At 39.4% G+C, this 24,262-nt stretch overlaps 1 protein-coding gene and 1 long non-coding RNA gene across 3 annotated transcripts; one reads left to right on the forward strand and one right to left on the reverse strand.

Annotated features, from left to right (window-relative positions):
* Nucleotides 1–2,419: 2,419 nt before the first annotated feature.
* Nucleotides 2,420–8,796, reverse strand: LOC101905510 (uncharacterized). The gene is made up of 2 exons (XR_237746.5): nucleotides 8,523–8,796; nucleotides 2,420–5,393 (listed from the first exon to the last, which is right to left on the reverse strand). It is a non-coding gene; the product is annotated as an uncharacterized lncRNA (long non-coding RNA).
* Nucleotides 8,797–8,877: 81 nt separating this feature from the next.
* Nucleotides 8,878–23,120, forward strand: CNIH4 (cornichon family AMPA receptor auxiliary protein 4). Of its 2 annotated transcripts, none has more exon segments than NM_001034338.2 (5): nucleotides 8,878–9,027; nucleotides 12,405–12,473; nucleotides 17,611–17,723; nucleotides 19,721–19,861; nucleotides 22,923–23,120. In NM_001034338.2, coding segments are annotated over 5 exon segments (420 nt in total). In that variant the 5' UTR covers nucleotides 8,878–8,958; the 3' UTR covers nucleotides 22,951–23,120.
* Nucleotides 23,121–24,262: the final 1,142 nt, after the last annotated feature.

The raw sequence follows: 24,262 nt of genomic DNA on the forward strand, positions 1-24,262 counted from the left end.
ACTCAAAAGGCTCCAGAACGCTTTACAAATGATGGAGGAACTGAACCTGTAGGCAATTTAACCAGGGACCAATGTAATCAAACTTTAAAAGGTGAGTGGCTCACTCATCCCCCCACAAACACAATATGGTGCCACCCTCATCAAGGCCTTTTATTTGTTTGTGGGACAAATGCTTACTTACATCTGCCAATCAACCGGACAGGTATCTGCACAGTAGCTTTCCTCATTCCCCAGATGAACATTGTCCCTAACAACTGGACTCTCGCCATACCTCTGACAGCACACATATGGTCAAAAAGAGCCAGCCAGTTTATACCCCTACTAATTGGTCTGGTGATTGCAGCCATGAAATTAAAAGACGCTTACTCCTTGGAAGGAAAAAAGCAGAGACATTACTTTGCCAACAAAGGTCTGTCTAGTCAAGGCTATGGTTTTTCCTGTGGTCATGTATGGATGTGAGTTGGACTATAAAGAAAGCTGAGAGCCGAAGAATTGATGCTTTTGAATTGTGGTGTTGGAGAAGACTCTTGAGAGTCCCTTGGACTGCAAGGAGATCCAACCAGTCCATCCTAAAGGAGATCAGTCCTGAGTGTTCTTTGGAAGGACTGATGCTGAAGCTGAAACTCCAGTACTTTGGCCACCTCATGTGAAGAGTTGACTCATTGGAAAAGACCCTGATGCTGGGAGGGATTGAGGGCTGGAGGAGAAGGGGACGACAGAGGATGACATGGCTGGATGGCATCACAGACTCGATGGACATGAGTTTGATTGAACTCCGGGAGTTGGTGATGGACAGGGGGGCCTGGCATGCTGCGATTCATGGGGTCACAGAGTCAGACACGACTGAGCAACTGAACTGAACTGAATTGGTCTGGGAATTATGGCTGGTATAGGAATGGGAATAGGAGGAATTGCTTCATCAACTACCTTCTGCCATACACTATCCAGGGATTTCACACACGACATTGAGAGAGTTGCCAAATCTTTAGTGGCCTTACGGGACCAACTGGATTCCCTGGCTGAGGTGGTTTTACAGAATAGGAGAAGGCTAGACCTACTGCCAGCTGAAAAGGGAGGACTCTGCCTCTTCTTAAATGAAGAATACTGCTTTTATGTAAACCAATCAGGATTAGTCAGGGACATGGCCCAACAGCTAAGGGAATGAATCATGAAGAGGAGAGAAGAACTAGCAAATTCCTGGGGTAACTGGAACAATATCTGGAGCTGGGCATTGTGGCTTCTCCCTTTAACTGATCCTTTCTTCATGTTCTTTGCAGCGCTCTTGTCTGGCCCTTGTATTCTCAAAGCTATCACCCAGTCCATAACCTCTCAAATTGAATCCGTAAAGTTACAAATGGTAATAGCTCAATATAGCCCCCTATATTGAGGGGGATCTCTGAATGTCTTACCAAAACATGAGATGATGCTTTCTACAATGAGTGATAGAAGCATCAAGAGTGGGGAGTGAAGAGGAAAAGTTAAATTTTTTACATAACCTCCTGCTCCTTCTGCCTCTGTAACTCAGCTTGTTCCTTGCAAAGTCTGGATCATGTAGGTCTCAGAAAGTGGGGACTCATAACACTAGGAACTGGAGCTTATATCACTCATCCTTGTCCTGCTCTGTGCAATTGCCCTAGCCCCTACAAACCCGCAAACCCACTTAATCATGCCTGTCCATGTATAAAAACTCTGTAACCTCTTTGTTTGGGGCTCAGAGCTTGGAGTGTTAACTCCTCTGGGCCTGCTGGCATAATAAACCTGAGTTCTCCAGCTCTCTGAGTGTGGTGCTTGGTTTCTGGAGTACTGGTTTCTACAACAGGTAGCGTTTCCCTTCTCCATGGGATCTTCCCAACCCAAGGATCAAACCCAGTTCTCCCACACTGCAGACATATTCTTTACCAGCTGAGCCACAAGAGAAGCCCAAGAATATTGGAGTGGGTAGCCTATCCCTTCTCCAGTGGATCTTCCTGACCCAGGTATCCAACTGGTGTCTCCTGCATTGCAGGCAGATTCTTTACCAATTGAGCTATCAGGGAAGCCCCCTGAAAGTGAGGGAACAGTTCAGTTTGAGAAGAAAATGTGTCTTCTGCTCTCAGATGAAATCACCTTAGATATCAATTACATATACTTGGTTGATGGTATTGTTGAACTCAGCTATGTCCTTACTGATTTTCTGCCTGCTGAAGCTATTTCTGTTAAGAGAGTTGTTGAGGTCTTTGGCAGCTCAGTGTAGAGAATCTGCCTGCAGTGCAGGAGATGCAGGAAACATGGGTTCGATCCCTGGGTCAGGAAGATCACCCGGAGGAGGGCATGTCAACCCACTCCAGTATTCTTGCCAGGAAGATTCCACAGGCAGAGGAGTCTGGTGGGCTGTTGTTCACGGAATCGCAAAGAGGAGAATGCGACTGAGCACACCAACTATAATAGTAAATTCATTTATTTCTCCTTGCATTTCTGTCAACTTTGACTCACGTATTTTGATGCTCTGTTGTTAGGTGCATACACATTACAGATGGTTGTGTCTTCCTGGAGAATTGAACTTTTATCACCAGGTGGTGCTCTCCCTTATCTCTGATAACTTTTCTTGTTCTGAAGACGGCTCTGTCTGAAATTAATATAGCTTCTCCTGCTTTCTTTTGATTAGTGTTAGCATAGTACATCTTTCTCCATCCCTAGCCCCTTGCTACTTCTTCCTCCAATTTTATGAGACATAAGTCATTTTCAGTCAGTTCAGTGGCTCACTCGTGTCTGACTCTTTGCGACCCCATGGACTGCAGCACGCCAGGCTTCTCTGTCCATCACCAACTCCTGGAGCTTGCTCAAACTCATGTCCATCGAGTCGGTGATGCCATCCAACCATCTCATCCTCTGTCATTCCCTTCTCCTCCTGCCTTCAATCTTTGCCAGCATCAGGGTCTTTTCCAGTGAGTCAGTTCTTTGCATCAGGTGGCCAAAGTACTGAAGCTTCAGCTTTTGCATCAGTCCTTCCAATAAATATTCAGGATTGATTTCTTTTAGGATTGACTGGTTTGATTTCCTTGCAGTCCAAGGGACTCTCAAGAGTCTTCTCCAGCACCACAGTTCAAAAGTATCAATTCTTCGGTGCTCAGCTTTCTTTATAACATTCTGTAAATTTTAGGTTTACAGATTGATGCACATATACTGCTACAAAATATTTACCACAATAAAGTTAGTGAACATGTCCTTTGCTTCACATAATTACCATTTTGTTATTACAGTGAAAACATTAAAGCTCTAATGTCATAGCAACCATCCCTTTACTTTCAATCTTTATGTGTTTTTATATTTAAAGTGGGTTTCTTGTAGACAATATAGAGTTAGGTTGTATTTCTTAGACATCCCCTGGCAGAGTGGTTTGGACCCTGCATTTCCATTGCTTCAGGCATGGGTTCAACCCCTGGTCAGGGAACTAGAATCCTGCAAACTGTGCAGCACAGCCAAAAATATAAATAAATAAAAAGTGAAGTATTGATATATACAGCTGGACCAATACTATATTGGATTCATGTTTGTTACTGTTTTCATTTGTTGCCTTCTCCTTTGTTGCTATTTTTGTCTTCACTCTTTTCCTTCCATTTGGGGTTTTAATTGAGTATTTTAAATAATTCCATTTTCTCTTCTTTCTTAGCATGTCAGTTTTATTTTGTTTTTAACTTTTTTTTAGTTTTAACTTTTTTTTTTTAGTGGTTGCCTTAGGGTTTGCAATATACATTTACAATTAATCCAACTCCACTTTTAAATAACACTATACCATTTTGTGGATAATGCAAGTACCTTATAATAAAATATTCTTTGGGGCTTACCAGGTGGCTCAGTGGTAAAACAATCTGCTTGCAGTGCAGGAGACATGGGTTAGATCCCTGGATCAGGAAGATCCCCTGGAGAAGGAAATGGCAACCCAATTTAGTACTTTTGCTTGGAAATTCCATGGACAGAGGAGCCTGGCGGGCTACAGTCCATAGGGTCACAAAAGAGTCAGACATGGCTTAGTGATTAAACAATTTATCTCTTCAGTTGTATCATTCCTGTTATTCATTTCACTTATAGTAAGCACGCATGTATATATTTGAATATATTGCTATTATTATTTTGAACAAATTTTTATGTTAGATCAATCAAGAATAAGAAAAATAAAAGTTTTTATTTATTTTCACTTATTCCTTCTGTAAAGATCTTTATTTAGATTTGAATTTCTGACTTAAACCAGTTTCCTTCTCTTTAAAGAACTTATTTTAAAATTTCTTGCAAAAAAAAATAAAATAAAATAAAATTTCTTGCAAGGCAGGTCAACTGACAACAAATTCTCTGTTTCTTTTTGTCTAAGAAAATGTTTCTTTCTCCTTCACTTTTGAAGGATAATTTTATGGGATACAGAATTCCAAGTTGGTGGTATTTTTCTCTCCATACTATTTCATTTCACTCTCTTCTTCTGAGAAGAGTTGGATGTAATTTTTATTTTTGCTTCTCTGTAGGTAAGTTGTTGTTTTCTTCTGGCTTCTTTCAACAATTTCTAAAACTTACCTTTGATTTTCTGAAATTTGAATATGACATACCTAGTTTTTTGGCATTTATCCTGCTTTATATTCTCCAAGTTTCCTGGATTTGTGTTTTGTCTAATATTTATTTGGAAGAAATTCTCAGTCATGATTTTCTCAAATATTTCTTCTGTGTGTTTCTCTCTTTCTTTTCCTTCTGGTATTCCCATATAGCATGTTATATCTTTTCTAATTGTCCCATGATTTTGGATATTTTGTCCATTTTTCAGTCTTTTTTTTCCTTTGCTTTTCACTGTTGGACATTTCTATTGACATATTCTCAGGCTCAGACAGTCTTTCCTTAGTGATGTCCAGTCTACTAATGAACCTATGAGAGACATTCTTCATTTCTGTTGCAATGTTTCTGATCTCTAGCATTTCTATGTGTGTCTTTCTTAGAATGTCTATATTTTGGTTACATTATCCATCTGTTCTTGCATATTACCTACTTTTTCCGTAGTGCCCTTAGCATATTAATCACAGTCATTTTAAATGCATGGTCCGATAATTCTAAGATCCCTGGCACATGAGTCTGAATCGCATGCTTGCTGTCTCTTCAAATGACTGTGTCTCTCTTTTTTTTTTTGCCTTTTATTATAGCTTGTAATTTTGTTGTTGTTGTTGAAAGCTGGACAAAATATATTGGATGAAAGAAACTCCAATACATAGGGCACCTTTAGTGACAGAGTAGTAAGGTATGGACGGATAGATAGTACAGTCACATGACTAGGGGACTTCTCTGATGATCCAGTAGTGAAGACTCTACTTGCTTCCAGACTTAGGAGTACATATTTGATCCCTGATCAGGGAATAAGATCCACATTCCACACAGCACAGCTGGAAGATAAAAAGAAAATGTTTAGAAACAAAAAATATAGTCCTATAACTAAGTCTTAGTTTTTTAGTGACTCTTTACCCCTGAGCTGTAAACTTCACAAGTGCCTCTCAATGCTCCCCCCACTATCTCCTTAAGTGGCTACTGATGACTTAAAGGGACTGGAGTTGAGTACTTCCCTTCTCTCAGGTCATTTGGACTCTGATAAAACTCCAGTAGATTAGGCTCATGTAATATAGTTTCTCCTGAGGGCAGGACTTGTTAAGAGCAGAATGCTCTGGTATTTTTTGAGTGGCCTCTTTTTGCCTTCTCCCATAGGAATCACCAGGCCTCCCTGGTGGCGCTAGTGGTAAAGAACTGCCTGCCAATGCAGGAGACACAAGAGACAGGGCTTCAGTCCCTCGGTGGGGAAGATCCCCTGGAGAAGGGCATGGCAACTCACTCCAGTATTATTGCCTGAAGAATCTAATGGACAGAGGAGCCTGGCGGGTTATAATCCATGAGGTTGCAGAGTCAGACATGACAGAAGATTTTTTTGATCTTCACTAAGAAAATCTGGCAGAACTATAGGGCATAAGACTCACAAAAGTAAGCCCCTACCTTCCTTCTTCCTTCCCTGCACCGAGTTTTTATATTCAGGCCTGTCCATGCTAAGCCTCCATACTCTCCTCAGGTACAGTTCATGTTTTGCTATTCCAGTACTGGTTCCACGGAGGTTTCTACTAGAGGTTTTGTTTTATTTTTTTCCTGCTCTGGCAAATTGTGATTCTATCCGCCTCACTTCTCTGACAGACCTAAGAAGACTTGATTTTTCAGTTTCTTTGGCTTTTTATTTGATGTTAGGACCTACTGATAACTTCTAAGCTCCTCATGTGTCAGACTGGAAACTAAAACAATTCAATTAGTACTTTAAACATATAACATGCATTTTAATACACACACACACACACCCTGGGCCCTTGGCAGTGAAAGCTGAGAGTCCTAACCTCTGGACTGCCAGGGAATTCCCACTATAGCATGTATTTTAAACCATAAGTCCTGATAACTCTCTCACAACACACACATACACACACCCTACTTATTGCTTTTTAATCCTGATTATTTCCCCTTTAAAATTTTGCATTCCCCATAGTTTTGATATTGCAACCATGTTTTAACTTTTCACATAGATTAGACAAAGTATCTTAATTAGAACTGATATTTCTAATCCTGGATTATGGTGCCACCTTTTTAAAAATTAACTCAAGATAAAACAGCTGATAGAGAACATAAGATAGACTGTGTTTTCTGTTTGAACTGGAGGAAAATATATGGGAGATGAAGTTTATGTTTTAAATAAAATCTGGACTAATTTTAATAATATCTCTTCTATATAATCAGTATGGATCATTCATTTGGCAAACACTTATCAAACACCAGTTATTTTCAGGATAGAAGATACTGGTGGTACAAAAACTAATACAATATGTTACTTTCATTGTAAATTTAAGGCATGGTGGGCGAGGCATGTAAGGAAGACAGTTAATGTAATAAATGCTCTGATACAGGTACGTTCAAGGTGCAGTAGGAGTGTAATGATAGCTGGTTTATAAATAATCTTTTAGCAGTTCATCTAGCTTTAGCCTATGAACCCTTTATGATCCTATGAACCTAGGCTGTGTCAGGCAAATCCAACTGGTTTTGCTTTCATACTAATTTTCCTATTCATCCTCTTTTCTCCTAAGTGGTTACCTTGCAGACAAACTTATCACCTTTTCATACATTCAGTGTACCAACAAGAAGGATATTTTTAAAATGTAAATCAGAGTAAAAAATGTAAACCAGATCAAGGTACTTTTATACTTAAAACTCTCCAACAGCTTATCATCTTAAGAGAATAAAAGTTAAAAACTCTTTGCTAGGGGTCTACAAGGCCCAGGTGACCTTGCCCTACCCGCCTCTGACATCCTTTCTCAAAACTTTCTCACCCTTATTCATTGTACTTCAGCTACACTACCTTTTTCCCCCTGATCTTTAAACACAGGAAGTTCGTATGAGCAATTAGGCCTCTGGGATCTCTCTTCTCAGTGTCTGAAACTTTGCCCGCAAATCTTTACATAGCTATTGTTCAGATTCCAACTTATATGTCAGTTTCTCAGCTTGGCCGTCTCTGACCAGTTAGTCTCCAATCTGAAAACTGCTTGTCATGGATATTTACTTATATATGTATGTGTGCATGTATGGATGTGTCTGTCTCCCCGACTGTAAAGTAAGCTATATAAAAAATATATAGCTTAAAATATAAAGGATGTTCTTATATTTTAAAAATATAAAAATAATATTATGCTGCTGCTGCTGCTAAGTCGCTTCAGTCTTGTCCGACTCTGTGCAATCCCATAGACGGCAGCCCACTAGGCTCCACCGTCCCTGGGATTCTCCAGGCAAGAACACTGGAGTGGGTTGCCATTTCCTTCTCCAGTGCATGAAAGTGAAAAGTGAAAGTGAAGTCGCTGGGTTGTGTCTGGCTCTTAGCAACCCCATGGACTGCAGCCTACCAGGCTCCTCCATCCATGGGATTTTCCAGGCAAGAGTACTGGAGTGGGGTGCCATTGCCTAATAATAATTTAAAAAATTGTAAACAATTTTTTACAACTGTAAAAAATACAGGGGATATTTTTCTCTTTTATTCATTCTGTATCTTTAAGGTCCAGTATTGGCATATGCTAGCTACTCATAAAATACTGGTTGAATGAATGTATGACTTTCATAAGGTATGTTCCTAGATCCTATAACCCTTTGAAGTTATCTTTTTCTTGGTTAGCTGCTTATTTATTGTGGGTTCCTCCCACACACCCAACCTGGTAAGGGCAGCATCTTGTCTGCCTTAACTCATTTCTGTATCTCTGGAGTCTACAGAAGTTCTTGGCATATAGAGAAGTGGAGTTGGTAAGTCTGTTGTAAATGAATGGATAAGCAGTATATTCAGTTTTCAAAGATCTTAAAATCTAGAGTGGAGAGAAACATGGCTGTAACGAAGAATAAGCAAGAGACTGTGAAATCTCCGGAGAAACTGAGACCAGGAAGGGCAAGTCTCAACCATCAAGCCAGGAGTACTGAGGTTAGATATGTACTTTGAGATTAAATTCTCTTACCATTCCCAAGTCCATTCCCAAGTGAGGGGGTCCTGTGGGTCCAGTGCAGAATCTAAAGAATTTAGCACATGGCAAAGAAGTTCTACTGGATATCCAGAAGATTACAAGCGATCAGTAAACACTTGTTGACTAATTGCTCGTCACATCTCTGGAAATAATCAGATTTAGGACAGAGACTTTGTCCACCGTTTTGATAGGTATTCGTACTTCTGAATCACATTTCCCAGCATGCATCAGACTTAGGGAGGTAAAGTTTTTTTTAATGGACTACAACTCCCGGCATGCCGCGGCCTGGCGGAGCGGACTACACGACCCGACAAGCCAGGGCAAAGACTATCCGGAGGCGGGGCGGGGCGGGGCTGGTCGGGTCTCTTGAGCCGGTTTGACGGAAGAAGCGGCGCGGCAGCGGTGGCTGCGGCGGCGGCGGCGGAGGAGGATGGAGGCGGTGGTGTTTGTCTTCTCTCTCCTCGACTGTTGCGCGCTCATCTTCCTTTCGGTGTACTTCGTATCCTTGCCTGAGACGGGCGGAGGCCGGCCTGGGGCCCTCCGTCCGAGGGACCGGGCTGGGGTTGGGCCCGTGTAGGGGCCAGGGCAGGGTCGAGGGAACGAGGGAGGTGGCCGGCGTCGGGCGCGGGTACCCTGGGTGCTGGCACTGCTGGAGGCGAGCTCGGTGGCCCAACTCCGCCCCTCACCTGGGGGTCCGAGCGGGCCTTACTCTCGAAGCGCCCGGGCCCGGCCTGCCCGCCGCTTCTGCTCCCCGCGACGCCCAGACCCGCTCTGCCATGCGCCAGCACTGGCACTTGGCTTTTCCTTATGGCCCTCGGGGGAGAGGGTCGCGGTTTACTTCTTTTTTGGCCCTCGAGAGAGAAGGATCACGGTTTGTCTTGCAGCTGCCCTGTGCCCGGGCCCTTCGCCTGATGTCCGGGGTCCGGAGAGCGAGGGCCCACGTCTCGGGGGCGGTCTCTCGTGGACGGTCCCGCGCTGAGCTAGGCGGAGACGGTTTGGCGCCTCTTGTCATTCTTTGGGCAACTCCCCCGCTGCCTGCCCCTTTGTTCTCGCGGGTTTTAGAACTTGTAGGGAACCTTTCACATCCCCAAGTTGACTCATTTCAAAAGCGAGTGAAGTGTTTCTTTCACGATGCGGTTTTGTAGGGAGTGCTGGGAACGGTTTGTTTTAAAAAACCAGCTACAGCTGATTATTTCGTTGCCCTTGTTGGTTGCATATCTGTAAATTTCAGTATCTATACACGTGATTTAATTCTCCTCGTTTCTCAACTTTAAGTTTTCTCTGTCGGTGCGTGTTTAAAACTTCCGTATTTTGTATAGCCGTTCGCGCTATAGTATTCAAACTGTATTTTCCAGGCTAATAAATGGTCGTTGAACTCTAGAAAGCGTGTAGGGCTACCGCTTTGCTCTTGAGGAAGCTTCTAGTCTTAGTTGTCACCCAGTGATGTAATGCACAATCAAGTTTTAAGTAATTAAATGTAAACTAAGAAAAAGCATGAGAAACTCTTCATTTTATTTTTTCCCCTTGGAAATTATATGCGTCTCTTTCTGGCAGAATTAAACTGTTTGCCAGAGCATTCTGGCATTAGGACGGTTGTACAGAGTATTTTTCAGTGTGGCTTTATAATTTATTATGGACTGGCAACCTGTCAAAGTGGGATGAGACAAAACTTGGAATCAAGACTCCTTGCTTAGCTAGTTATTTGCTATGCACATTGTTTCACCTCTCTAAGCCTCAGTTGTTGTTTTTTTTAATGGGAAATGTTTACTTTCTAGATAGATAGATGTGTGCACGGTAGAGGTGTGCTAGGCATCTAGCAGCACAATGCGTGCCCGATAGCCAATGCTTAGTAAATGTTGCTCTGCCTTCCCGCCTCACCTCTCACTGAACAGCAGTTTTTGCTTTAACTGATGGTTTCTGATGAGGAGAACCCTGACTTTTTATTAGGCTTGGGGAACTTGAAAGTGCAGCATCCCTTAGGAAGTTTTTGGTGATCTACCTCTCCCGTGGCATAAGAAACTGGAGCTTAAGTTCAGAGAAATGAAACTTGGATTTCTTTTTTTGCAATTTGGAAAACTAGTCTTGATAATTTAAAATAACCTTGTCTAGGGAATTCCCTGGCAGTTCAGTGGTTAGAACTTAGTGCTCTCACTGCTGGGGACCTGGGTTCTAGCCCTGATCCTGCAAGCCAGGCAGCATAACCAAAAAAAAAAAAAAAAGCCTTGGCTTACACAAATTTATGTATATGGAAACATATTAGGTGGAGTTTTAGACTTAAACATTAAGGTATATTCAGGATGTGTTTTGATGAAATTCAGCATATTGTATTTTTGAATAGTTGTACAAGCTTAATAGTAGAGCCGAGAGGTAGAAAATCACCAGAGTATACATTTTGTAGGAATGAGAGTTTTCCTGGACTTTGAACCTAGAAGAAAACATGCAGAGAAGGAAAGGGGTGGATATTCAAAATTAGACAGTCGAGAGCAAAGGTGCAGAGACAGATGTGTTCATGGCATTTCTGGGTGATGGAGGAATAGGCCATCTGGAGCAAAAGGTTGATTTTTGGTAGCAGCCGAAGGTCCGGTTTGGAAAGGCTGGATTAGATTCAGTTTGGGAGGGTTTGACTGTTAAGGAGAAAGGCTTTCACTTTTATCCTCTAGGCAATAGTGAGCCATTGACAATTTTTTGACGTAAACAAAGTGGTGTGTTATGAAGATAAGTCTGCAGAGTAGGTTGGAAACAGGAAAGACTGGAAGGTAAGAAACCACTGGAGAACAGGTTCATTTGGATCTGAGTGGGGTGCTAATTGTGGGCTAATTGTGGGCAGGTGAAAGGAGGGATTAATGTGAGTGGCATTATAAAGAAATGATTGACAGAACCTGGTAACAGTTGATTCTGAGATAATGAAACAATCCAGAAACAGCTTTCCATATTTTGAGCCTGGACAAATAATGCTTACGTCATTGAGAGAAATAAAACAAATTGGAGGTGGAACAGTTTGGGGAGAAAGTGATGATTTTGATTTTAGCTGTGTTGAGGTAATAGGGGGGACTATCCATATGGAAATGTATAGAATTTACTTGAGAGCATTTCTTTTTACCTATTTTATTGGACACTTTCAAACATAAAAGTCGTGTAATAGATCCCATGTTTCTGTTATTTCAGTGATTTTTCAACATTTTGTGATTTCTTTCTCATTTTTCTCCCAACTGTTGTGAGGAGGCTGTGGGAGCATTTTAAAGTAAATACACATTCAGTGGAAGACTTTTCCTTTTTTGTCTTTCTGTCCCTCAGATTTTTATTTATGTGTCTATATTTTGTGTTAAGACCCATTTTTTCTGTAAGTCCAGTGTAATATATGTTTACTGTGGAAAGTTTGGTGATAGGGAAAAGTACTGGGAAAACAAACTATCTGTAATCCAACTTTCAAAGCATAAACACTGCTGACTTACGACCATGCTGAATTTATAGTTTTGTGTCCTATTTTTTTCATATTTTAGTTTTCAGATATTTTATGGATATATCATAAATAAACACTTTTTCTACTGTTGGGAATTAAGGTTTATAACATTTAAACTGTTTATATGGGTCATATTTTCCATTTCTCGTAGCCACTGTTCGACACTTGAGGAATCCTGGTGGAATGTTCTGATATGGATCACATTAGAATTGCACATAATAAGAGGATTATTTTGTGAAAAATAACTTGTTGAAAGAACATAAATGAGAAAATTTAGGTGTCTAATAAATGAGCTTTAAGGAAAGAACTTAATCTTTTCAAGTCAAATCCAAATCTGCCTTGCAACTGGGGTTGCTTTCTGAAACTTACATAGTTATTATAAAAGAAACCTAATAATTCCTTATCTTGATCGTCAGATAATTACATTGTCTGATTTAGAATGTGATTACATTAATGCTAGATCATGTTGCTCAAAATTAAACAAGGTAAGACATGTCTTTCCTCGTTTTTTGACCTTGAAGACAGTTCTCCATTTTCTGTGCTAGAGATTATTATATATAGTCAGCATGTGTGTCTTTGGTATACACCGAGGTGTTGGTGGAGCTCCTGTGCTTTGGAATATTTTTAGATCATGAAAGCATACTTAACTTAACTTGAAATTTTGTTTCTTTACTCTTTTTCCTTGTCCCTTTGTCCATTACTCAGACTAGTAAAGGTTCATTATCAGGTAATTGTTTTTGCCTTCTGTGTGGAAACCCTCTCCTTCCTACTCATGGGAAAGAGCTCAGTCTATCTTTTTTTAAATGAAAGATGACCTTTTTGTGGCTGGATGAGAAATTGAATTAGTTGATTTGTTTTCAGACTGTTTTATCTTTAGTATATAATCAAAATTTTATATTGGCAATAAAACTTTGAATTTTCCAGCTTCTCTAAGTATGAGGAAACCAGTTGGTCCTGATTCATTTTATGAGATGAGTAGGCAAAAGTTTTTTGGGTATAAAAGTTCATGTAAAGGGGATTTCCCTGGCGGTCCAGTGGTTAAAACTGTGCTGTGCAGTGCGGCCAAAGAAAAACTTCATAAAATATTTATATATTCAATAAAATACTTTTATTGTATATAAAAATACAGTGCTGAAAAAAAATACAATACTGAGAAACACGTTTTGGCTTGACCTAAAAATTCTCTTGGGTCTTTTCACATCTTCAGCCTACTTAGTTTCTCTGACCCATGAGGGAAATAGAGTTATACTTGAAAAGTTACAATTTCTGGCAAACTATATTCCTCCTCTCCTGTCCTTCCCTTCCTTCTTTCCTTCCAATTTTCCAGAATATGGTTTAATACAATGATAGATTTAAATAAAAGATTGTTTATCTGGTATGCTTTCAGAGTTCTTGTTTTTCCTCAAGATATAATTGAAATATAACATTCATTAGTTTCAGTCCTCCTCATCTTTATTTTTAATTTTTTTAGAATTTAAATTTAAATTAATTAATTAAAAAAAAGTAAAGTCCTCCTGTGTGCCAGGCAGGGTCTTCCCCCTTTTTAAAAAATTGAAGTATGGTTGAATAGGCCTTCTCATCTTTAGAAGAATAATTTTTTACTGAGAGATAAATCCATCTCATATATGTATATGTGTATGTGTGTTTCATATTTCTTGCTTACTCAGTATTTTCAGTGGATATTTTGTGGGCTTTCTTTTACAAAAATAAAAATTTAAATACAAAGAAAAGATTACCTGTGTTCTTCTATTGAGACAGTAAGTCCTTCAATTTGAAGTAGTTTTTTTTTTTTAAATGTTTGTTTTTGTGAAAGTTATACTTGCACACAACTAAAGTTAGAGTATTAGAAAGCTCACAGTGAAAACAGCAGACCCTTCCTGACCCTTTAAAATCATATCTGTTTTGCCTTTGAGGAGCAACTGATTTCAACACTTGAACTGTTAATTTTTTTCTGATATTTACATTCATATTTCTCTATGTGCATACAATGCTATTTCTTTCTTTCTTTTTTTTGTTTTACTCTACTGCATGGGTTGCAGAATCTCACTTCCCCTACCAGGAATTGAACCCAGGCAGTGAAAGCCCAGAATCCTAACCACTAGGCTGCCAGGGAACTCCCACTACTTCTTGATTTATCAATTTTACACATTATCTATCAACTTCTGAGTCAATATGGTAGATTTTGTTCTTAGGTACCAACTTCTAAACATCACTCCTGTTTTTCTGTTTTTGTTTGCAGGTAAGTTCATATTTAATGTTTATATCATGATGTACTATTATGTTTTTTATTGCTGAGCCTTATGGCAGACAGTGATCGTATTTTTCTTTCTAATTTTTTTTTTTGGATAGCTTGTCTTTTCAGATAACATCTTTAAAGTCTTTCAGTACTATTTTCTACATGGCTCAAACATAAAATAACCTATCAGTTGTTTTTTTCCAGGTGACATTTCTCCTCAAGACCTCCATCCTCTTGCTATAGTCTGGAGCAGTTGCTCTTAGACCTTTTCACAGCTTCCATCTTGGGACTCCTGGTTGGATCTCCCGATTCTTGGAAATCATGTCTTCTTTTCTCTTGGCTTACTACCTCATTTTGCTGGAGTAGCTTCTTGAGATTCGGTACATGGGAATTAAATTTTTTGAGACCTTGCATGTTTGAAAATGTCTAATCGTTTCCCTTGCTTGACAGTTTCTCTGAGTATAGAATTCTAGGTTAGAAAAGACTTCTTTTTTTTCAGAGTTTGCTTGATCAATGTCTTTTAACTTCCAGTGTTGATGAAGTTGGGAAATCTGGTGCATTTTGATTTCTTGTCCTTTGGATGGGATCTTTCTCTCCCCTTTCCCCCCACCCCCACCTCCATCCTTTCCAGAAGCTTTAGAATCTTTTCTTTACCCTTGTTGTTTTTTATTTATTTATTTATGGTAATCCTCAGTGTTTGGGAATTTTGCAGGCTTCTGAGAGGTTCCTTCAGTCTGGTAAATTTTCTTCTTTCTCTGATAATGTTGTCCCTCTCTATTTTCTCTCTTTTCTTTCAGCAACTTGGATTTGCTGGATGTTTTTCTGCTGGGTTGATCTGCCAATTCTTTTTTCTTATTCTTGTCCCTGTAGTTTTTTTTCTACCTTCTTGTAAGATTTGCTGTTTTATCTTCTGAATTTTCTAGTATGTATACAGTTTATGTTGAACTTTTAATTTCTAAGAGCTTTTTGTTCTCTTGGTTCATACTTGACTCTTTATCTCTCTGGGATATTGATTATAGTAGTTTTTGAAATTTCCTTCTACTTCCTACATTATATCTGTTTTTTCCAAGTTCCTTTCTCTTTCTTTTTCCCCCTTATTTCATACTGAGGGCTTTCCTCAGTTTCTGATATGTGGCTTTCTGGTCATACTTTATCATAAAATGCTAAAATACTCATTGGAAGCTCATTGGGTGGTCCAGGCTATTGACTGATAGGTGGACTTCACTGAGGGTGATTGGTTTCTGCCTTTTTTGGGGGTACCTGAAATGGCAGTTTTTTTAGGTGTTTTCTATTGTGCCATTAAGGCACTCCAGAGAAGGATCCTCCAAACTCTTGCCTGGGTGATAACAAACCTTGAGCTAGCATTCTGAGAACAAGTTAGGGGAAGAACACATTGTTAATGAGGGAAGAGAACACAGGACTTGGCTGAAAGTCAGTAAACCAATATACCAGTATAATAAGGTCAAGTGTCACTTCCTGAAACTTTTGTTTTAGGTTTGTGTTTATATAAAACAAAGTGCAGCCCATAGTAAGAAGTTCAGTTTGAAAGCTACTGCTGCGTGGGTCTGATAACATGGAGGGGAGGAATAGTACCATCAGCTAACATTTATTGAGTGCTTGCTTTGCATGTGGCTTATGTATGTTATTTGGTCTAATTCTCAATAACAACCTCTTGAGGTGTAAGTATTATTATCTCCATTTTACAGATGAGGAAATCATGATTTAGAGAGGGTAGGTAGCTTCTTAAGGTTGCACAGCTAATAGGATAGAGCATGGGTTTTGCTCCAAGTTTATTTGACTTTGCAGGTTACACATACTGTGTGTATGTGTTAGTAGCTCAGTCTTGTTCCACTCTTTGAGACCCATGGACTGTAGTTCTCCAGGCTCTTCTGTCCATGGAATTCTCCAGGTAAGAACACTGGAGTTGGTTGCCATTATAGCATTATGTTAAATTGGTTACACTTTAAAAATAATTTACATTTTAAATTTCCTTGTTGATTGCAAATTAGGTTTAAGGCCCAGAAAATCCCTTCTTGTTTATTTAAAAAAAAAAAAAAAAGTAGCCACAAAATACTATCTGAGGGAATAAATTCCCTGGTGGTCCAGTGGTTAGGACTCTGCACTTTTCACTGCGAAGGTGAGAGTTTAATCCCTGGTTGTACAACTAAGATTCCACAACCCTCCCAGCAGTGGGCCCCCAACCCCCACCCCCAAATGCATCTGAAATCTAAATGCCGGAGACCTGGGGCCAGTGAGCCTGAGCCTCTGTTACATCAGTGCCTGCCACTGTGTAGCTGTGTGACCTTGGGCAAGTTACCTCATCTCTCTTGAGCTTTATTTTCCTCCTTTCTGCAAGTTGGGAGTGCCAGTTTCTGGCTGCATAAATACTAGGTGTTAACTTCCATGAAAAGAAAAGTCTTTAAAAAAAAAACAAAAGAAGAAAGATTTTCTACTCATAGGAGGGGAAGACTATTGGTGAATTGACAGCCTGCCACAGTAGCTCTTCATACATGAGAACTAGAATATTACACAATAAAGAGCATGGATAAGGGCATTGGGTGCTATAGAAGCAATAGTCTGGGATTCTTTTATCCTGGTCCTTTATCATATTTGTTCAACTTTGAACTGATATTGTAAGCTGTTAAAGTACTTTTTTTTTTTTTTGGTAAATGTGAGATTATTTTCCCCAGGGTTCTGGAGCTTGGAAATGTATAGATAGATACTCTGACTTGAAAGGCAGCATGAATGTGGATATAAACCATCCCAAATTAGAGATTTTAGCACAGATATTGGAAAAGAGAGTAAATAATATTCTGTTTTTTCTCTAGTTGTCATTCATACCTGCTTAGTGAATGAATCTGAACCTATGCTTAGGATAAAATGTAATTAAAGTTTAAGTGCATTATTTTTAAGCTGTGTCCTGATATATTTGCAAGAGGTAAGCAGTGATAGCAGTATGCAAATCTGGGACATCTGAGTCTAAAAATAATCTTGAAATACTAGCTTGGAAGATGTACTCCTTTGATTTAGCTTCAAGTAACATGTACATTCGGAGAAGGCAATGGCACCCCACTCCAGTACTCTTGCCTGGAAAATCCCATGGACGGAGGAGCCTGGTAGGCTGCAGTCCATGGGGTCACTAAGAGTCCGACACGACTGAGCGACTTCACTTTCTCTTTTCACTTTCATGCATTGGAGAAGGAAATGGCAACCCACTCCAGTACTCTTGCCTGGAGAATCTCAGGGACGGGGGAGCCTGGTGGGCTGCCGTCTATGGGGTCGCACAGAGTCGGACACGACTGAAGCGCCTTAGCAGCAGCAGCAGCAACATGTACATTTAGGAAGAACACAGCATGAGATGTGATAACTATGTTCTTCCCTTGCAGTGGGTGATTCCAGAATTGGTTGGCCATACTCTTGTCACTGTACTAATGCTCATCTCATTGCACTGGTTCATCTTCCTTCTCAACTTGCCTGTTGCTGCCTGGAATATATATCGGTGAGTACGTTCTGTTTATTGTTTTGTTTAGAGAAAAAAATTTAAGATTTGACAGCTTTCTTTTCTCCAATAAAACATATGCTACTCATAAATGAGAGCAGAACACGTCATTAAATCAGCATACATTTTTATTCACTTTGGTATATTGGGCAAGTAGCAATTTGCATGGCTCAGTCTTGTAGTAAAAACACAAATTTACATGTGTAAGTTAAAAAAATATTTAATGTTGCAATGTCTAAAGACTTGTGAGTTGTTTTTTCCTTATCTACCTTTTTTCTTTATGAATAATGAAAAACCTGAGAATATAAGGTCTTTATTATTTATATCTGCAGTTTTTAATTATAGTGTACATAAAATGCTCTGAAGAAAATTTCATTTTAAATCTTGCATGCTAAATAATGTAAAAATGTTATCCAGATATTCATTTGGGCTACTAGGATTTGAGGGAGAATTTAAGATTTGTGGACCTCAGAGAGCCATTTGCATTTCTCAGAAGCCATAATTGAGAAACCTAATGGTGAGAAACCCAAGGTTGGACTAGAAAAGGCTTGGACATGAGAGAAGGAAGAGGTCATGAACGGTACTAGGTTAGGACATGCATGTTGTGCAGATGGTACAGTGTGAATGCTGAAGCTCAGATGCTTAAACTCACTGATGCTCTCAAAATTACCCAGTTTTCTTACTTGTAAAAGGAATCATTGAGGAAGATTATCATTTGTAATACTGTGTACATAGCAGTATTCCATAAATATGAAGTGTTATATGTTATCAGGAGCCCCATAGACTACACAGTATGTTAAATGCAGTGTCTTCAAGATGTTTTGAGTCTGGGTCTGTGGGAACACTGAATTGAATTGGTCTGGTTTGGGGACTAGGTGTATGCTTTCCATGGCCTTTATCTTCTGTACCGACTTTGTAGCCCTATTCTCCTCCCCCCACTGTGGTCATACCTCCATCACTATAAAAAGTACAGTTCTTATTTGTCAAAACAGTATTTAATTTAATATTTAGATGTAAATTAAATCTAAATAAAATTTATATTTTAATTAATCTTTTTTTGAGTCATGTAATGTTAGGTACTGCGTTTGTGTCTGAACTATCCATTTATAGTCTTCACTGAAGAAGAGTTTTATTTTACCATAGTAGCATTTATTCTAAATAATTATGTCTTCTTGAAATTGGTCTTTTATGGTAAGTATTGTTTATTTACCTTGCAGATTGAGACACATCTATTGATCAGCAGGAGCATCAAATATGAGTGTTCTATTCTGGGTTTCCCAGGTTGCATTAGTGGTAAAGAATCTGCCTGTGCAGGAGATGTAAGAGATGTGGGTTCTATCCCTGGGTCAGAAAGATTCCCTGGAATAGGAAATGGCAACCCACTGTAGTATTCTTACCTGGAGAATCCCATGGATAGAGGAGCCTGGTGGGCTAGTCCATAGGGTCACAAAGAGTTGGTCATGACTGAAGTGGCTTAGCATACATTCTGGATGTAGAATCTCTCTTTAGTGTCATCTGTGAAATGGGAATAATGTTTGACACTACTCTTCTTATAAACACGTTGTGAAGGTGAAGGGAATTGCATTAATTAATTTAGAACTTTGTAGATGAAGAAGTTGCTAAGAACTTGATCAAGTTGGTTTGGTCTTTGCAGCTCCTTTCACTTGTCTCAAGGAAGATGGCTATAGATATTACTGATTCAGTAGTTTTCTACAAAAAGTGAGTAAAAGGGTCTTAGTACATAAAATATCCTTCTCTAGAATATTAGTGGATTTGTTTCAGAGAGCAGAAATTATACCAAAAATTAATAGTATTGTATCTTTCAAAGGAAAACTTAAGTCATGACCTGTGATATCATTATAATACCCTGTCAGTATATGGTCTGAATATGACTGATTCATTTTTAAAGTTTGATTATTACTGGTTACTTATTTTTCAGTGTATATGCTGATGGTTTGATTTTCTTTCTAATGTATGTACGTCCTTTAATTTATCAGGTACATTATGGTGCCAAGTGGTAACATGGGAGTATTTGATCCAACAGAAATACACAACCGAGGGCAGCTGAAGTCACACATGAAAGAAGCCATGATCAAACTTGGCTTCCACCTGCTCTGTTTCTTCATGTATCTCTACAGGTGAGTTTACAGTCCTCTTGGCATTTCCCCGCATGCCATGCCTGCTTTTGATGGGTGAGATATTACTATTCTGTGAGATTTTATTTGGACATTGCAAAACTTTTGGGAGTTATGTGAGTTTCTTGTGACTTAGGTAGATTTTTTTTATATGTCATGTCATTCAATCAGCATTCTGTCTGACCTGCAGTAGAGTTACTCCATGTTATTAGTTACTCCTTAGCTGTGGAGGCTGTCCACAGGCTTAAAACTGTCTTTGCTCTTCTTTCCCTGCCCTAGTGTCCAGTTATGAGGTCTTACTGCCTGTTTTAAGCATTTCTAAATGTACTCCCAGAGACTTTCCCACTCATGGGTCTTCTGGGAGTCAGACCACTGACAGCAGTTCTCAACAACTTTTATCCATACTGGGCTGATCTTTCTTGGTGTTCGGGAATTTAGATGTGATGGCCTTCTCTCCAAGATGCAAGTGGTCTGTTCTGGTAAGATAGCATCAGTCTTCCAGTTAGATTGGAAGTAAGAATTAATATGAAGGATTAGCTGTCAGACACTGCAAGCCTTATGCTATCCTGTTTTAAAATTAAATTTATTACCTAAAGTTTTAGAGATAATATGCCACTTCTTTCCTTACCCATTATAGATCCATAGGATAGACCAAAGAATAGAAAAAAAAATTGTCATGCGTGTGTATGATTTGGTTAAGCCTTTAAGAGGCTAGAAGTCAAGGCTTAACTTTTGTATCCAAGCATAATTATATCATATTTGTTTTCCTGAGGTAAATTTTAATTTTCACATGGGCATAAGACTAGTGGGAAAAAACTTGTACTGAATTAAACTCCTGTCACTCAAAAGAGTCCTAATAATTAGAAATTGTACATAGATAAGAATTTCTAAAAATTGCTATTTTCTGAAATAGCTTAGAAGTCAGAGCCATTTTAGCCTCTGCCTGAAAAAGCAGGCTTCCTAAAATTCTTTTGCTGTGCTGATTCCACCCACTAGCATAAATTAGGTTGAAATTAGAGTTCAGATGGTTTCCTTTTTACTATTTTATTTGCTTTCCTATATTTTAAAAAACAGGACCAAAAAAGCACAGTAGTATCAGTTTCTGGTTCTCATACTCTAACTTATTGCTCATGTGTTTAATTTTTAATCCTAGCATTAAAGATGCAAAGATCCTAGCATAAAGCATAAAGAGCAAAGAAGTTTAATACTAAGAATACAATGATACATCTATTCTCATTTTTATTACTTTTAAAGTCAAACCATATGAAGGTATCATTACCATCATATATGTTCCCTTCTGTTTGTCAGAGGCAAAAAGCAAGGTGGTTATCCTTTCTTCATCCTCCTCTCCCCTCCAGGTTTTATGTTTTTGGAGAGTAAACTAGAGTGGATGCCTCCTGAGTCTTGATAACATGAGCTTCTGGAGACATCTAGGGGCACAGCCAGTGTAGTTACACTTCCGGGTGTAAACAGGATTAGGGAACAGTATCTTGCTTAGTAGAAAAGTCTTAGGATTTTAAAATTGACAAGACTTTCTTAGTTCTTAGCTATTGAATTTAAAGAGATGGGAAGATGTACTGAAGACTGGGGATTGGAAGAATCAGAAAGCAGTTGAGGGCAGGTTTAAGGAAGGGTCCTTTACAATGAAATAAAAGATAGGCAACCTATAAAACTGGTTTGACTGAGGAGCTGCATTCTTCAGTGAATGCGTCCTTTTTCTCTTTCCCCTTCCTTTCCCCTTCCCTTCTTATCATTTTTAGCCATGGTGCTATTGCCTTATTCCTTGGCATTTCCCTGTAGCCCAGGGATTCAGGATGGAAGAGTAATTTTCTCTTAGCTTTTGGTTGTTGTCTTTAAAAAGTGTGTATAATTCTGAATCACCAATTTCTAATGTAGGGATTTATGCTGCTCCTTCTGGATCACCTGCCACCACTTGCATGGTGCGTTGCACCAGGACACCTTGTGGACACTTGGGGTTTGTTAGATAGAATTAAAGGGAAAAAATGCCCATCTTCTATAGAGATTGGTGGAATCTATGCCTTTGGAGTTTGTTGGGTACTAATCTGGTGGAAGCTACTACTTCCTCATGGTGTGACCCAGGGCAAGTTTCTTACCCTCTCTGTGCCTCAGTTTCTTCATCTGAAAATGAGATAATAATAGTATCTGCCTCATGGGATTATGATACAGATTAAATGAGATAATGCATATAAAGCACTTTGGTTTTTGCTGATCTCTAGTAAACTCTAAAAAACACATTAAAAAATATTAGTTATTACCATTAATTTGTGCTATGCAGTGCTTACTCTTAGTTTTGTTAAATTTGGACAACTAATCACTTTTAGCAGTAGTAATGTAAGGGTATTTCTGTGTTTTTTAGTCATTTGATCTCAGAGCAAGGCTGATTCCTGTTAAAAATGATAGTCTTGTTACTCTTGTTAAATGTGATGGTTTTAATGGAGTATTTATTGAGTGATCACCACATGTCAGACACTGCATTTGATACAAAGGAGCAGCACAGAATCCCTGTGTCGGAGTTGGGACCCTGCTGATGGCAGTATGTGGGTGTCACCTGGAAAATGAAAGTGGACAGGAGCTGAGGCATGCAGAGGCGATAGAGCTCTGGAAGGAGGCCTGGCCACTGCTGGGGGCTGAGAGGCCGGCTTCTCAGAGGAGGTGCCAAAGCTGGGGGTCATGAAGCCTGAGAGTAATGTAGGGTGTGAGAGAAGGGGTTCCAGGAGTAGGAACAACATGTGCAGAGACCTCCATAGAGAATTGAAGTTTGTTCCCTGGATATAGCCTGTTTTTCCTCAACTATAGTCCAATGTTGGTTTTAGGTTATACTCCCCACCCTCGCCTCTACCCCAGGTTTCTTTCTTTCCTTCCTTCTTTCTTGAAACATAAGAGCCTCTTGGTGCCCCCAAATAGATCTTCTTCCCTTTAGGTATTGCTTTTTGCCCAAATGAGTGTCACCTGGTGAGCCTTAGGGCTGCAGGTCTGTACAGAACAGACTCTGTAGGAACATTCCTAAGGAAACGTTAGTAACATGACTTTCTTCTCTCCACAGTATGATTTTAGCTTTGATAAATGACTGAAGCTGGAGCAGCCGTGGTTGAAGTCAGCCTACACTACAGTGCACAGTTGAGGAGCCAGAGACTACTTAAATCATCCTTAGAACCGTGACCATAGCAGTATATTTTTTCCTCTTTGAACAAAAAATATTTTTGCTGTATTTTTACCATATAAAGTATTTAAAAAACATGAATTGAGTTTTTGTAGCTTTCTGGTTCTCAACTTTAGCCTGAACCCCCAACATGTGAAGGTGTGTTTCATCATCTGTATATAGAAGACAGTTATTTGTATGCAGGAAGAGGACTCATTCCAGCCTTGCATGCCAAAGAGTAAAGGACATGCTGTAAACGGAAAGTGTAATAGATAAGCAAGGTGGCTCTTCAGGTCAAGAGTGCAAAACCATATTGTTGTTAGTCTGGGCAAAGGAGGAAAGAAACTAAACTACCCTTTTGCCTATATTGTGGCAGCTTCCTATATTTCACATGGTTTACAGATTTATGGGACTGTAAGCCAAATATCTTTTCATAAGAATGTTAAAAATGACATTTCAAAAAAATATATATTTCTTTGCTGAATTTGTGAAGCCTTATAAGCCATTACAGGTACAATGTAATTCCTGCCTATAGAAAGGAAAATAAGCCAAAACAAATTTTATCAAGAGCTTTCATTTAAAAGCCACTGCCTCCACAATCACCCTCGAACACATACACTCTCACTGGCTCTTGCTGGATCTTGGTTTTGTATTCTAATTGATCTAATTATATTTGATCTCTCTGATATGTCTTTTAATGGGTTTGGAGAGGTGATTTGGTAGAAGATGCTCATCAGGTTAGATGCAGGAGTAGCTGGTCATTCAATGTCAGTGAAATTGATCCTGTCGCCAGTCTGCTTGGTTCCTGACTGATACTTCTGTCCTGCTGCACTGACCGCTTTGTCCATGTCATGACATAGCAATATCTAACCAAACTCGGTTCCTTGGAGTATTTGTCAATTCTTGCAGTTGTTGAGAGAAGTTAACCTCTTAGGTTCTGTTTGCCAGGTGAAGTGAACCTCGCATTTTATTCTCAGTTCTTTGTGTTTTAATGTCTCTTAGGTGCTGGTATTTAGGCGAAACATAGCTGTGTTTTACAACAGAGTCCAAAGAGATTCTTCAATCTGTGGAGGCAGAATTGGTTAGCCAGATAAGTTGTATGGTCACCAAATATCAAATGTTGCATGTCTTTCCAGCCTTGGACTAGGCTTGGCAGAAGCCAGAGAGCCACTAAGCAAAACTCTCTTTATGGACAGACCCACATTTTGAGGATGGTGGTATGCCCTGTCCACACGTGAAAGGAA

Source organism: Bos taurus, chromosome 16 (assembly GCF_002263795.3).
Source record: "Bos taurus isolate L1 Dominette 01449 registration number 42190680 breed Hereford chromosome 16, ARS-UCD2.0, whole genome shotgun sequence".
NCBI lineage: Eukaryota > Metazoa > Chordata > Mammalia > Artiodactyla > Bovidae > Bos > Bos taurus.

Excerpts from the sequence above, each read along its gene's own strand:
- CNIH4 (XM_005216808.4), top strand. The coding sequence starts at position 17,656 with ATGCTCATCTCATTGCACTGGTTCATCTTCCTTCTCAACTTGCCTGTT. Across the intron at positions 17,724-19,720 it reads GCTGCCTGGAATATATATCG|GTACATTATGGTGCCAAGTG; the intron begins GTGAGTACGTTC and ends TTAATTTATCAG. Across the intron at positions 19,862-22,922 it reads TTCTTCATGTATCTCTACAG|TATGATTTTAGCTTTGATAA; the intron begins GTGAGTTTACAG and ends TTCTCTCCACAG.